Genomic DNA, 13544 nt, shown 5'->3' on the forward strand with positions numbered 1-13544 from the left:
CCCCAATTATACAGTTTTCCATGGCCTGTTGACGAGTCACATGACACACTCACCCCTGAGTTATTGTTTTTCTTTTTTATTACCATACGGGAGAAGGACAATGCTACTGAGGACATAGAAAAAAACATGACAGGAAAGAATGGAGCAAGAATACATTTAAAACCTGTTTTATATCCACTAGGTTTCATCACTTACACTTTCCCTTCCAAAGTTCTACAGAATAATACTAAAAACTAACACTTTCATACAATAAAACTGCTCAAGTCAATCAGACTGTAAACCTTCACAGAATTCAGCTTATGTTGTCTAGAAACAGGAAAAGTTCATGGTCTCATGTGCCAGCAAAAAAGCAAAGTTTGTTAATCTTTCAATAGACCAGCTGTAATACTGATGTAAGCAACTACAAGAGCAATTAAGAGAAGGAGGACACCATTAAATAGATGGGTTAAATTTACATGAAACTGTACAGAAGTCCTTAGACAAAGCATTCCTCTTCTCAACCACAATGGATTGTAGCTTTCCCACACATCGTAAACAAAACACTTAACATGTCAACCTCTGGCCAAAACTTGCCATTTCACCAAAAATGAAACTTGGATTGGAGAGTAGTCCTGTCATTCAGGGAAGTTTCCTGGTGCTAGCCAGCACTGACAGGTGGGTGAATGAGTGAGTGAGTGGGGTTGAAGACGCGGCTACATCCCCCATCCTGCCCCCATGCTCATACCGCTGTTCAGCCCATTCATTCCCATTGAGCCCCGGCTACTGCCGCCATAGTAACTGCTGTTCATCCCGCCCTGGTTACCTGGCAACAGAAGAGAAATGCACTTAAGACAGCAGCATGACCAACACCTGGTGATGAGACTCCCTTCCCCTTCTACTGGATCATCTCTCCACAGGTCATGTAGACACTGAAACATCTATGTTGTAGTATTAAGTCAGGATTGGCTTTTTAAGTGTTGGCATGCCAACTGGCTTGTGGATCCCCCCGCAGGTGCCACTCACTGTAGTCTCTGAAGCCTCCCATACTGCTCTGACTGCTGTAGCCTCCACTGTAGCCAGAGCCTAGCTGCTGACTGCTGGGCCCGTAGGAAGACTGGTTGGCTGGGGAGAATGTCAGGTGGTTACTTCTTTTAAGGGGGTATGGGGGCAGTCTGAATTTAACCTACTGTATGGCAAAACTGCTTGCGCCTGACTGCCACTTTCAGAAACTTTGGATAGGAATACTAATATGCTGAATGGCATCCTTGTAAAGTCACCCAATGAACACTAATGTACATATCTCCATCTGCATCTTGTTGTTGGAGAATGTCCTTACCTGGATAAGCCCTCAGTAAATGCTTCCTACCAGGGCTGGTGTCAGCTCAGTTTGCTCTTAATGAAACAGATTGACCAATGACTGACTTGGATGGAGACACTCACCCATGGTGCCCATCATCTGGCCTCCATAACCACCATTGCTGCCCCCTGCTGTTGAGTTCAGGAACAGTTCCACATAGCGGTGCTCTGTTGGACACAAACAAGAAAACACATATTTAGATTAAGTGACCAGCTTTGGGTCTTTTGATGGTCTATTACAGCAGGGGTTTTCAACAGGGGGTCCGTGGTGGTCCGAGACGGCATTGCAGGGGGTCCGCAGCATGAACCTATGTTGATCAGTTCACCATTTAATTTTTTGATTTTATAAATTCGCTTTGATATTTCAATTCCAGATTACTCTTGAATATCGTGAAAATATCGTCTTATAGGCAGAATATCTGTGCAGGGGGAGGGGCGTGGCGGCGGCTAGCGATGTACCCTGATCATTTAACATATTTAAGTATTATAGGCAGAATATCTGTGCAGGGGGAGGGGGCATGGCATCGGCGGTTACAAACACGCATGCGTGTGCAGGCACATCAGTGGGCCGCGAATTGCTTTCTAGTCAGAATGGTGGTCCCTGGAACAAAACCAGTTGAAAACCCCTGTATTACAGCATTGGTTGTTGTTTTTTATTTAAATGGGTCACTTTAACATTTATTGTGTGGCCTTCAGAAAAACGTTCTACTCACGCATGTTGGCCTTGTCCTTAGACATGGCGGCTACTGCATCTTCATGTGTGGCAAATTCCACGTCTGCTTCGCCAGTGACCCGGCCGTCTGGTCCGATCTCTATGTGAACCCGGACAGGATTCAGTGGCGAGAAGAACTACAAAGCAGAAGTTGGTCCGTTTGAGTTTCTCTTGAACAAAAACAAGGGCAGAATCACGGTGTTCAAAGGGACTCATCTTACATTGTAGATGTCTGTCTCTGAGGCTCTGTAGGGAAGGCCTCTCATGTGAACACAGTGGCCCGTCGTGCTCTGGAAGGACGAGCCGCCATCACCATAACGCCCATCTGACACGCCTGAAAGAAAGAGGTTTACCACATTAGTGGACACACGAGTTATTCATCAACGACACTACGGGCAACATCCTGCCAAGTATACACCAAGATGTCCTTCTAATCTCAACTTCACATATTCACATACAAACCTTAAACTTGCTACCATATACTTCTCACATAAAGACTATTGTGAAGAATTATTCTTTTTAAAGGATGTGCAATAAGGGGAAGGTAAAACCTACACTCACTCTCACCTCCCCCATATCCTCCGCGGCGCATTCGGTCAAAGGAGCCTCCCCGACCCAGGCTGTTGTATCCGCGGCCCACGCCTGGCCGGTCGTAGGGCCCAGGACGCTGCATGCCCATGGGCTTGCGCTGAGGCTCGTAGTGCGTTCGGACCTCTGCGCGGCTGCTCTTGAAGATCTCAATGTACCTGAGGGCATATTCAACATATTAACCCAGGGCTCACTCACAAACACTCTTAAGCATTCACAGGTACTCGCCAAAAGAAAGGGTACGCTTGGTGATATTACCGAGACCAGTCGAGCAACTTGAATAATGAACAACCACATGAGCTCATCATTTAGATTTAGAAGTCAAGGAAATACATGAAAACTGAAGGAAACCTTAACATGAAAAATGAATTACAACTTTTCTTATGGTCACCGGAAAGGTACCTATTTCTGCAAAACATCATGGCTGTGCATGGTGTCTCTGTGACATCCTCAAAGCTTGAGCATATAATGAGATTCTGAAGATTGAAAGAAAAAGAAACCTGGTCCAACATGGCTACCAGAGTATTACCTGTGACGTGTGTGCTCCAACTCCTCCTTATCTGCAACAAGTTGGTAGTTCCCTTTTTGTCTGTACTTTAGTGCTGAGCGAGTGTTCAATTGTCAGTTTAATTTTGGAAGGCCCTCCTTTGTTTACGTTTTCATCGTTCATATTCCTAAACAAGGCTTTGTGGTCAGATTTGACATCAAAGCAGTTGACCTGCTGTCTATGAAGAATGGGGTGGTCGAAATAACTTGTCACCGATGCTATGATTACCTCAAAGCACAGCATTCTACTACATTCCAATGCAATGGCATATTACATGCGAAACAGCGTCCTCAACGTGTTATGGTGCTTTAAGTCATTTGTTTTAGCAATTCAGAGCTTTTCTAGGCATGGCAGAGCATGCACCCTTAAACGCACCGTATACCTTTAGGCTTGAAACCAAATGGAAGGATAAGCAAACACTCTCCTCCACACCTTCCTTTAATCTATGGGTATTCCTGAAGGTTCTAAGTGTCTGGTTAACCATAGTATTAACATTGGAAGAAACACACATTATTGCTCAGCAAGGATCTGCAGCTTTTTGAAAGGTAGGCCTCTTCCTCCCAAATGAAGGGTGTGTGTGTGTGTGTCTCTTGTGCTCTTGGCATTGTAGATCATTGTTAGGTGTACACCATAAGAAAAGCAACTTATCCAGCCAACCAACCAACCAACCAACCATCCCCACCTGTGCCCTATTCTTTCCTTGTGTTTCTTTAGAGCCTTTTCAGCTATATCCTGTGAAGCAAACTGCACGAAGGCCTCCCCCGTACTCCTCCCCTGGAAGTCCACCGGCAATGTTATCCCATTTGGCACGATTTCCAACCCTTCAACCCAAGGACAAATAACCCCAGTTGGGGACATTAAATCACATGCCCATTCAAAAAACAAAAACGTTAGTGTTTCTATGGATGTTTTTTTTTTTTCCATTTCAACAAAAAGAAATTAAATGTTTTATGCAAATCACATACATACCAGATGAGAGTGCAAATTCTAGAAGTGCATTTAAATGGAGCATATATGACCTCAGACCAGTGAGCCATCTTATAGTTAGAGCCACTGAAGAGAGGACCCTGCCCATTAGAAAATTACTGCTCTTCATTCCAAATGATGCCAATGTTAATGCAGTGGCACTGTTTTAGATATAATATTTTTCTTGTGACGATGGTGCAGTGGATTGGGGAAAGTTTTTTTTTAAAAGGGTACAGAGCCATTTGTTACCATTATCAAATCTATGGGTGTCCACAGTATATGCTAGACAATAATGCTTCCGTTTAATGTGGAAATTAATATAATGTGCTTGGAGAAAAATGCATCCACAGGGTAAAAAAATTCTCATTAGTTTTCAATGGGATACCGGTGTGTGTACATAAATGCAATTTTGGAAAATAAACAAAACAATCCGAAACAGCTAAAGACTATTATGGAGAACCTTTCTTACTTTCTCTCACACACACACACACACACACACACACACACACACACACAAAGGAAGACCTCCAGCTCCTCTCCTGGTCATGATTCCAACAGACAGACTGTGTGATGATGACTTATGGCTGAACAGGGAGTGGAAAGAGGGCAAGGGAATATGTACCTGCGAAAAACTGAACAATTTCTTCCTTGCTGCATCCGAAAGGAAGCCCCCTCAGTCTCACCAGGCCATCCCCAGCAGTCTCTGGACAGTTAGGGCCTGTGTGCTTCAGGACCCAGTCCATCTCTACATTATTGGACTTGAACACTGGAATCAAACACACACACATATACACAATTTCATCAGTGTCATATATGTACTAAGTATTTTATATATTAACATGTCAGATATGTCCCTCAAGGACCACGGTTGTTATGGCTGTCATACAGTCTGGTTCTTATAAAAGTTAACACAGTGTTAATGCAAAAGGACCAAGAATCCACATCGTTCATACACACCTTCCACATATCTGTGGCCCATTGTTTCTCGGTCCTTCTTGGTGGCTATCTTCAAATCTTCCTCTGACTCAAACTCCACGAAGGCCTCTCCACTGGGTCGTCCTTCTCTTGTGTACGTGAAGTGGATGCTGCTGCCATTGCTTGCAATTTTGCACTCTTTTAAGGGAGGGATAGATTCAGAAGCCATTGCAATGACCAATCGAAGTAACTTTTGAACAGTAGTAGAAAAAGAAGTAGAAACATCTCTTAATGCTTTTAAATATTTCATGCCAGAAACTATTGAAAGTCAGTCCCTCAATGGTACATTTCATAAAGTTCAAATGAACAGGATGTTATGTTAGCTAGATAACTACTAGGGGTGTGACGAGACACTCAGCTCACGAGACGAGACACGAGATTGGGTTCACGAGATCGAGACGAGGCGAGATTTTTAAGAAAACTAAATTACAAATTATATGAATGGACAACAGACTTTTATTTAACTGAGTTGCACATCGATTTATAACTCCTAACATGCATGATGTAAGCGTTAACTTTTGAGGAATTTCTTCCTTTTAATTAACTTCTTAATGAACTTCTTCCTCTACAAATTGAAACTAAAATAAAATGTTATAAAAGTTAAAATAAAATAAATAAAATTATATATCTTTCCTTTTTTCAAGTGCAAGCAATATGTGCAAGATAAACAGTTATTCTCTGTCAATACAGACTGCAAATAGTGCAAACCGAGCCTCACCAAGTATGTCACTGACAAGTAGGCTTATGTCAGTTCTTCCTCTACAAATTGAAACTAAAATAAAATGTTATAAAAGTTAAAAATAAAATAAATGAAATTATATATGTGGTGGTAACGAGACAGCATATCCAATGTGCTATTCCATCTCGTCGTAACGTCCATGATCAATTTGTGTGGTGGCAACTTTAGCTGTTTCTGCTTTGAAATGAACACCGCGGTAGCTGTTGAACTCCGATGAAAAAAAGCAGCCACACGTCTCACTCGCCCGAGCAAACGAGGGACGCGGGGAACACCGAGACCAGCTTGGGTTGCAAGATTTTTAGTGTGTGCAAAACACTTTATGTGGGGCTTCAATCCTGCCTCGCGCACGGCCACGTTCATATAACGTGCATTGTCAGTAACAATAGCAAAGTCGTGGTTGGGTTTTTTAAGTTCCCAGTCAGTAACAGCTGAAAACTTCAGCTATGTTTGCCCCTGTGTGGGACTCGAAAAGTGGGCAAGTCTGTAGTACAACATTTTCCATTTTCCAGTCATTGTTGATTGTGTGGGCTGTAATTGTGATGTAGCTTTGTGTACTTCTCGATGTCCAACCGTCTGTCGTTATGGCAATGCTTACTGCGTCTTGCAGGATCTGCACTATCTTGCTCTTTGACTCTTCATAGAGTTTCGGGATCACTGTAGGCTACGAGTAAAATGCGTGCGTGATGGGATGGTGTATTTGGGTTCTAGTGTGTGGAGGAGTCGCCGAAATCCTTCATTTTCTACCACAGAAAATGGCCTCATATCTGCTGCAATGAAAACACCTATGTCTCCTGTTATTGCTGTGGCTCTGGCGCTTGACTGTGGAAGTTGAGGTCCGAATGTGTCCGAACTAGAGTTTAGATTTTCTGCCCGCACCCGAGCCCGGGTCGGTCCAATATTTCCCGCCACTATCCTCGGGTCGGATCGGACCGGGCGTGATCAAGCTTTTTAAAACAAATTTAATTGGTACGGGCAAAATTGTCTATTAATCAGATGAAATATTCTATAAAGGTAGATAATATTTTTAATGTATACAAAGTTGCAGAAGTCAGATTACGAAATTGCAAAAGGCAACGTGTCATGCGCATTTTTCCTCCACTGGCAAGCGTAACACAGAGCCTGCCCTGCTGTGCTGAATTGGCTGGCGTGCATCATGGAGCCTGAAGAAGTAAAGAAAAAAATGACAACGGGAGAATTAAAAGTGAGCAAGTTTGAAGGAAAGTCGGAGGTATGGACATATTTTAAACAAGTCATGGGTAGTGACAATGTTTGTGTCAGCTTTGTGGAGTGCAGCAAGTGTGGCATGCTGTTTACTTATGATAGCAAAAAAACGGGTACTTCTTCCATGAACAGACACATGAAGCAGGTTTGCCATGCGAGAAAGGATGATAATCAGCCTTCAATGTCATCATTTGTTACTTCTCCAACCACACCCATGAGAGCGAAGCAAGCCCTCACAGAGAAATGCGTTGGGTTTTGTTGTAAGGACATAAGGCCATTTTACGTTGTAAGTGGCCAGGGCTTCCAGGAGCTAGCTCAAGAACTAGTCAACATTGGCGCTACATATGGTCGTGTATCAGCGCAGTCCATCCTTCCTCACCACAGCACTGTTTCCAAGGCTTGTATAGTAAAGGCAGAGGAGAAGAGGGAAGTTTTTGTACAGACGCTCAAAGATGCTCTGAAGAATGGAGACGTGGGAATGAGCACAGACATGTGGACCGATGACTACAAAAAGATAAGCTACATCGCAATAACGTGTCATTACGTCACCGACGACTTTGCATTAGTTGGTAAAACTCTTACCACAGCAATGTTTCCCATTGAGGATGCGAAAACAGGGAAAAACATCAGACGTGAAATAAGCCGCCTGCTGGTGAACAAATTTGGCCTCGACCCTAGCTCCCTCAATCGAATAGTGTGGGTAACAGATGAAGGTAGCAACATCATCAAAGCCCTGGAAATATATAGGAGGCTTTCTTGTCTCGATCACTTGATCAATACTGTCCTTCGCCATGGCCTGCAGTCCGACGCACTGGCCGACAATGCGTCAGACATAGGAGAGACAATATCTGCTGCGAAAGCACTCGTAAAACTCAAACAATCTGGCCTTGTTGCGCAATTATCGAAGATTCAGCACTGTTTACCTCTCACTGAAATCAGTGCAGGACATCTACCACGAACTATGGGAGAAGCTGGAGACGCGCGGTGAGCTTCAGCGCATCGAAAACATCGCTCCAGACTTATTGGACTTTCTGGTCAACTTTTTGGAGCCTTTTTATAATGCCCAGAGAGAGCTGGAAGGCGACAAATACCCAACTATCAACCTGGTCTGCCTCTGGGTTGAGAGGCTGAAGAATCACTGCGAGCCCTCTCCCATCGACTCTCCTCAGCAAGCCTTCGTGCGCCAGAGACATGCTGAATTCATACGACAAAAAATCAAAGTGGACATGCTGCACAAAGTTGCTCTTTTTCTGTGGCCAAAGTTCAGCAAGTTGAGGATGATGTCTGTCGCGGAAATATCCGAAGTACACGTCTATGCTCGCACCCTACTCTTGCCTCTGGAGGATGGTAATGCAGGTGCTGCAGCAGCTGAGAGCACTGGCCTCACACCACCAGCAGCCAGGCCCAGGAGAGACGCTGACTTTGCCGAGTGGGAGAATCAAGATGACGACATTGATCAAGATGACGATGAAGTTGCCAAATATAATTCTCAAAGGCATGTCATGGAGGACGACAGGGACCTATTGAAGTGGTGGAAGCTCAATGGGTTGGTATACCCAAAACTAGCCCGGCTGTCCGTCCTCTGCATTCCAGCGAGCAGCAGCAACAGTGAGCGCGTCTTCAGCGCAGCCGGACGGACCATTGAGCAGAGAAGGACGGCTCTAAAACCTGCCACTTTCGACGCGATCCTGTTCTTACATAACAGCATGTAGAACCTTGTAAGTAAGCTATATCTTTATAATGAATGTATGCTACTATTATTTGTTACGTTATAGCAGGCAGCATATTTGGCCTAATTAATTTCCCTTCATCTATCCTCATACAGGCAGGAGGCTACAATCAACAGGCAGGACGTTAACCTGGGGTGGACATGCTCAGTTTAATAAGCCCCGTTTTTATTTAATCCAAATATTACTTTGTTAATTCTCTATATTATTTTTTTTTGTCTTGAGTGTGTTGGCTTAACCACTGATGCCTAGCCCGCCCCAATCTTGATTCTTCGATACTCGAATTTTTTTGCGCAAGGCTACTCCATGCCTATTTTAAATATGAGTAGGCTTATTGTTTTGTCAAATTGTTCTATTTTATACTTTGCTAATTTATTGTTATTTCGTGTTAATTTTGTAGCTTGGCTATGTTGTAGGCCTACGTCGTAGTGAAAATATGGACATCAATCGCGTTTGCACTGTGTTTTATAGCCCATAGACGTTAAATATTTAAATATAGGCTACCTATTTATTTTACTTACAAATATTCTGAAACTTTCTGTAGTCCTACTGTATTAGAGTAATAGGCCAACTTAGGCCACCCAAAATAGTTAATTTTTTGTGTTTATCATCGTGGTTATTTTCTGTGTTTATCATCATTGTAAGTCTCTTCATTTACGCTACGATCCAATTACGAATAAACACACATTTAGGCTACACGTGTTGTCCTTGTTGCATTGTTCATCTGGATAATTGTTAACCAATTTCTGTGATTCACTTCAAGCAACTCAAAATTATTGTTGACAGCGTCAGCTATAACCGCCCACATATTAAGAAATGGTCAGGTTTAAATCGGTCGCGGGCTCATCATTACAGTTAATGTACCGGGCCGGGCTCGAATGAGCACGGGCTCGGATAGGGTCGGGTTTGATTTTTCGGCCCGATCTAAGCTCTAGTCTGAACCTGTGGCTGCTAGCTGGAAAACAAATCTCGCGAAACCGATTTTTATAGCGATGAGCAAACTCTCCAAATTACATCTCGCGAGATCTCGTCACACGAGACCTCGTCACACCCCTAATAACTACCCATCATTTCATTTAAATGGAACTCTGCCATTTACACTATTAAGGTTATTTTAAAGTTTCTTCAGTTAGCTAGCAAGCATAGCAACTCTGCAACCACAGTAACCCAACACCATTTGCTGCATAACCTGAAGCACAGTTGAATTTCTCAAAATCAGCTGACCAATAAAAAGGCAGACTTGGGTTCAGATGGGAATCGAAAACTGGTTGTGGTTGAGAACCGGTTCCCAGTGGATAGATTCCTTAAAATCATTAGTGAAAGTTCTTAACAATTTCCGCTACCTTGTTTTGTTTAGGCCGCAGCCAACATGGTGTCTAGGCAGAGGCTTTCAAAAGTGTGGTTATATTTCATGGGAAAAGATGACCACAAGGCCACTTGCAAAATGTGTTTTTCGTCAAAGGGGGGGAAATACTACCAATATGCAGAAACATTTGCCCACACGTCATGCAATAACTTTGAAGGATTTTTTGATGCGCTACAGAGTGATGATAACATTAATGGATCTCAACCAAGCAACAGCAGCGCGGCTAACATAGCGCTCCATCTGTTAAAGAAGCATTCTGGATCAATTGCTATTCGCTAACGATATGCTAGCGGGTAAAACTAACGAAATCTCTTTAAATGTGCTGACTTTGACATTCTGACAAACTAGCAGTTATAAGCCTATGGACCTTGGTATAGCAATGGCACGGAGGCGATTCTCCATATTAAAAGTCATTGTGGTCTTGCCATACATGTTAAAACTTTTCTTACATATTTGCAGAGTGTTCCAGCCCGGTACACAGAAATACATAGGGCATATCCTGGATGGCTAGTGGCGAAGACACAGGTGTTTATCTGTCCTTTAAATTACCATATGCTAATTTGAGGATGGTACCAAAACTAGTTGCCTATAAAACCACACCTCAAAAAGTGTCAAATTGTTGCATAGTGATACTTTAATATCGAAGGTAAACACCTCCAGACCGTCTATTGTGTTAGTGCCATTTGTTTCATTGTGTAAACAAGCTTTCACTATTAGTTTAAGTCAGTTTTATTTTTAATTCAAGGTGAATACACTTAAAAAAAACAGCATGTTAAAATATTATTTACCACAGCGGTTCTCAAATGATTGTATATCAAGGACCCCTAAACTGCCACCAATTAGACCAGGAAAGATTCTTTTCAAGGCTCCCCCATCTGATAATATATTATGGGGTTTAGATATTTTATTACAAAAATAATATGGAACCCAATACCAAATCAGTCATACATTCTGATACTTGGTTGGAGTTATAGTCAAAACTATTTTTTTTTTCTGGCACCCAATCAAGGAAAAGGATCCCTAGGCTATAGGTCTCTGGACTCCACTTTGAGAGTTGCTTGACCTATTCTTAGGTTTGTTTTTGGTTGTTTAAAATATGTAAATGTATACATACATAATGTTGCTGTGCATCATCAATTCAGAGAATATTATATAAAAGAAAATGAATGTTAATAAACCCGTTGGTGCTATTTTTTTTCTCCCTTGCCCAATGAGAATCAATAAGATAAGCAGAATCGAAAATGGAATCGGAATCGATAAAATCTTATCAATTCCCATCCCTACGCATGATGGTAATTGTCTTCCCATGGGCATTAACCAATCCTGAGAGAAATAATGCGACATCAATGGGGCGAGGGCTTACTCTGATATTAACAAAGGCCGCCCCCTCCCCAATGCCCTTCTCAAACACTTGAATCAAATTGGTTCCCACTACAGTTGCAGACAGTTAATGTTACGAAGACACCAGGAGATAGATGAACATATTGGATGTTTAGCATTAATTCCCACGGCAAACAAATCAGGTTTTCAGTAGGAATAGGGTATGACACACAGGTTTGTGCAGTTGGCCTCTTTTGAATAGTCAACATAGCATACACATGCAATTATCTTCTACGTCTGTGTATCAAGATACAAGTCTTTACCAGAGAAAAAACGCTGGACTTCATCCACTGAACAAGACCAGGGCAGACCCCGCACACGGACCACATATCCTTCACCATCTGCCATGATCCGACCAAGCCTTCAAAGATAAACAGAATTATTATTAATAAGACACAGAAACACAAGTTGTGGCGCGATGTGTTAGACCAGGTTCTCACGCCTGCTGCAGATTTCAGCATCACTAGGGTTTTGGGATCCTCTGTTCCGTAACAGTTGTTCAAACTCATTACGTAGCACATCTACACCTAGAAACCTGTCAAACAGGCAATTTTATCTAGCAACCTTTCAAAAGGCATCACTACGAAGGCCGTAAAGTCCCGCAATGTGACATTTTTCCTCTGATGGCGGCAGGTTCTTTTCTGGTGGGTACAAATAATATTGTTGTGCACACAAGTTAATTATAAAGTATATTGTTGCAATATGGTTATAATAAAAGATAGTTGTATCATAAGACAGCAACATTTAAGACGACATTGGCACAAATGTCTTCATACTTTTTAATGCACTGTATTATGTGTGTTGTATCTTTTTGTTTTTCTCTATTTCTATTTTTATTTATTTATTATAATTGTATGTCTGTTACTTTATATGGAACTTGGTGTCTGAAATTAAGAATAATACTACACTTTGAACACATCTGACGTACAATGAGCTGTCATCATCAGGGGGGTGGCGGGGGGTGTGGCATGCTATTTCTTAGATCGTGGTTAAACGTGACCTTAAACACTTTGCTAGACCGCCACATAACGATGGTTACTGATGTCATACATCTAAGAAAGCAAACGTTACGTTTGAGACAACACGGAAAGTCCGTAGGTGCAGCCAAAAGCAGCAACGTCCCATTTTCTATTGTTTACTATGGATCGGCCGTGCAATTAACACGGGTAACCAGAATCTCCACTGGTTTCGGAGCGGGCAGGGGCAAAAATCATATTAGTCTGTAACAAACATGCCATTAACGTTACTTTGTCAACGTGAATTCCAGAAGAGAGGGCGAGAGATACCTTACTAGCTATGTTTAGCTAAATAGCTAACTTTAGCTATTAACATTATCGTAGTGGTCCAGGTGTATTGACCTAGAATAATGTTGGCTTCACTACAATTACCAAATGATAACTTGACTCCGAAAGAAACGATAAACTAAAGAAACTAGGTACACAAACAAAGGTAACAGTGTTCGCAAGTATGCTTTCTAGTGTAGCTCTCCGGCGCTGACGAGATATCAAAGTGCCTGCAATACAGCTAGCACGATACTAGCTAACAAAGACAGGCCTTCTATGTTTCTATGTTATGCAATAACCAGAAATAGTATTACTATGCGGGTCTATGATTTGATTGACACTTTGTAAACGTTACTTTTAGTTACTATGTGTCTTTTGCTTTATAAAGTGTATCTTAATTATTAACGTTACCTGCTGATTTCCAGTGAAAGAATGCTTTCGCTGCGTCGGCGGCTTGTCTGTCTCAAGCTATAACACTGTGCTAGCCAGCTCGCGAGAAGTGAGGAGCTCCGCCCCGCCTGCAGTCAAGTTTTGCAGTTTCTCACGGTGCTAGGTTAATTTGCTATATTGTTTCAAGTTCAGCACTTTTTGTCTTTTATTTTTTTCCGGAGAAAGTATTCCATTTAGGATAAACGTAGATGTAAAATTAGCATGTGAATACAGACCATCCATACCCCACAATAATGTCCTGCATCATATGTTACG

General features: G+C 42.3%; 1 protein-coding gene across 4 annotated transcripts; it reads right to left on the reverse strand.

The window, feature by feature from the left end:
• Positions 1-9: 9 nt before the first annotated feature.
• On the reverse strand, positions 10-13302 carry LOC308366709 (heterogeneous nuclear ribonucleoprotein H-like). 4 transcript variants are annotated; one of them, XM_080840441.1, is made up of 11 exons: positions 13251-13302; positions 11820-11917; positions 5106-5261; positions 4771-4914; positions 3865-4003; positions 2615-2793; positions 2269-2381; positions 2049-2184; positions 1420-1503; positions 1003-1101; positions 10-802 (listed from the first exon to the last, which is right to left on the reverse strand). In XM_080840441.1, exons 2-11 carry the CDS (start codon positions 11902-11904, stop codon positions 693-695), a joined length of 1245 nt encoding a protein of 414 aa, XP_080696567.1. In that variant the 5' UTR covers positions 11905-11917; positions 13251-13302; the 3' UTR covers positions 10-692. The 4 variants fall into 4 exon arrangements, with proteins under 4 accessions (XP_080696567.1, XP_080696566.1, XP_080696565.1 ...); XM_080840440.1 differs by having other exon boundaries at positions 2609-2793; XM_080840439.1 differs by having other exon boundaries at positions 2603-2793.
• Positions 13303-13544: the final 242 nt, after the last annotated feature.

This window comes from Sprattus sprattus (genome assembly GCF_963457725.1).
Source record: "Sprattus sprattus genome assembly, chromosome: 6".
Lineage (NCBI taxonomy): Eukaryota > Metazoa > Chordata > Actinopteri > Clupeiformes > Clupeidae > Sprattus > Sprattus sprattus.

Bases quoted from the DNA above. Each gene is read 5' to 3' on its own strand.
- LOC308366709 (XM_080840439.1), bottom strand. From the start codon at position 11,904: ATGGCAGATGGTGAAGGATATGTGGTCCGTGTGCGGGGTCTGCCCTGG. The intron at 4,004-4,770 runs GTACATATTCCC...CTTGGGTTGAAG, and splicing joins AATTGTTCAGTTTTTCGCAG to GGTTGGAAATCGTGCCAAAT. The intron at 1,102-1,419 runs GTGAGTGTCTCC...CATTCTCCCCAG, and splicing joins CCAGATGATGGGCACCATGG to CCAACCAGTCTTCCTACGGG.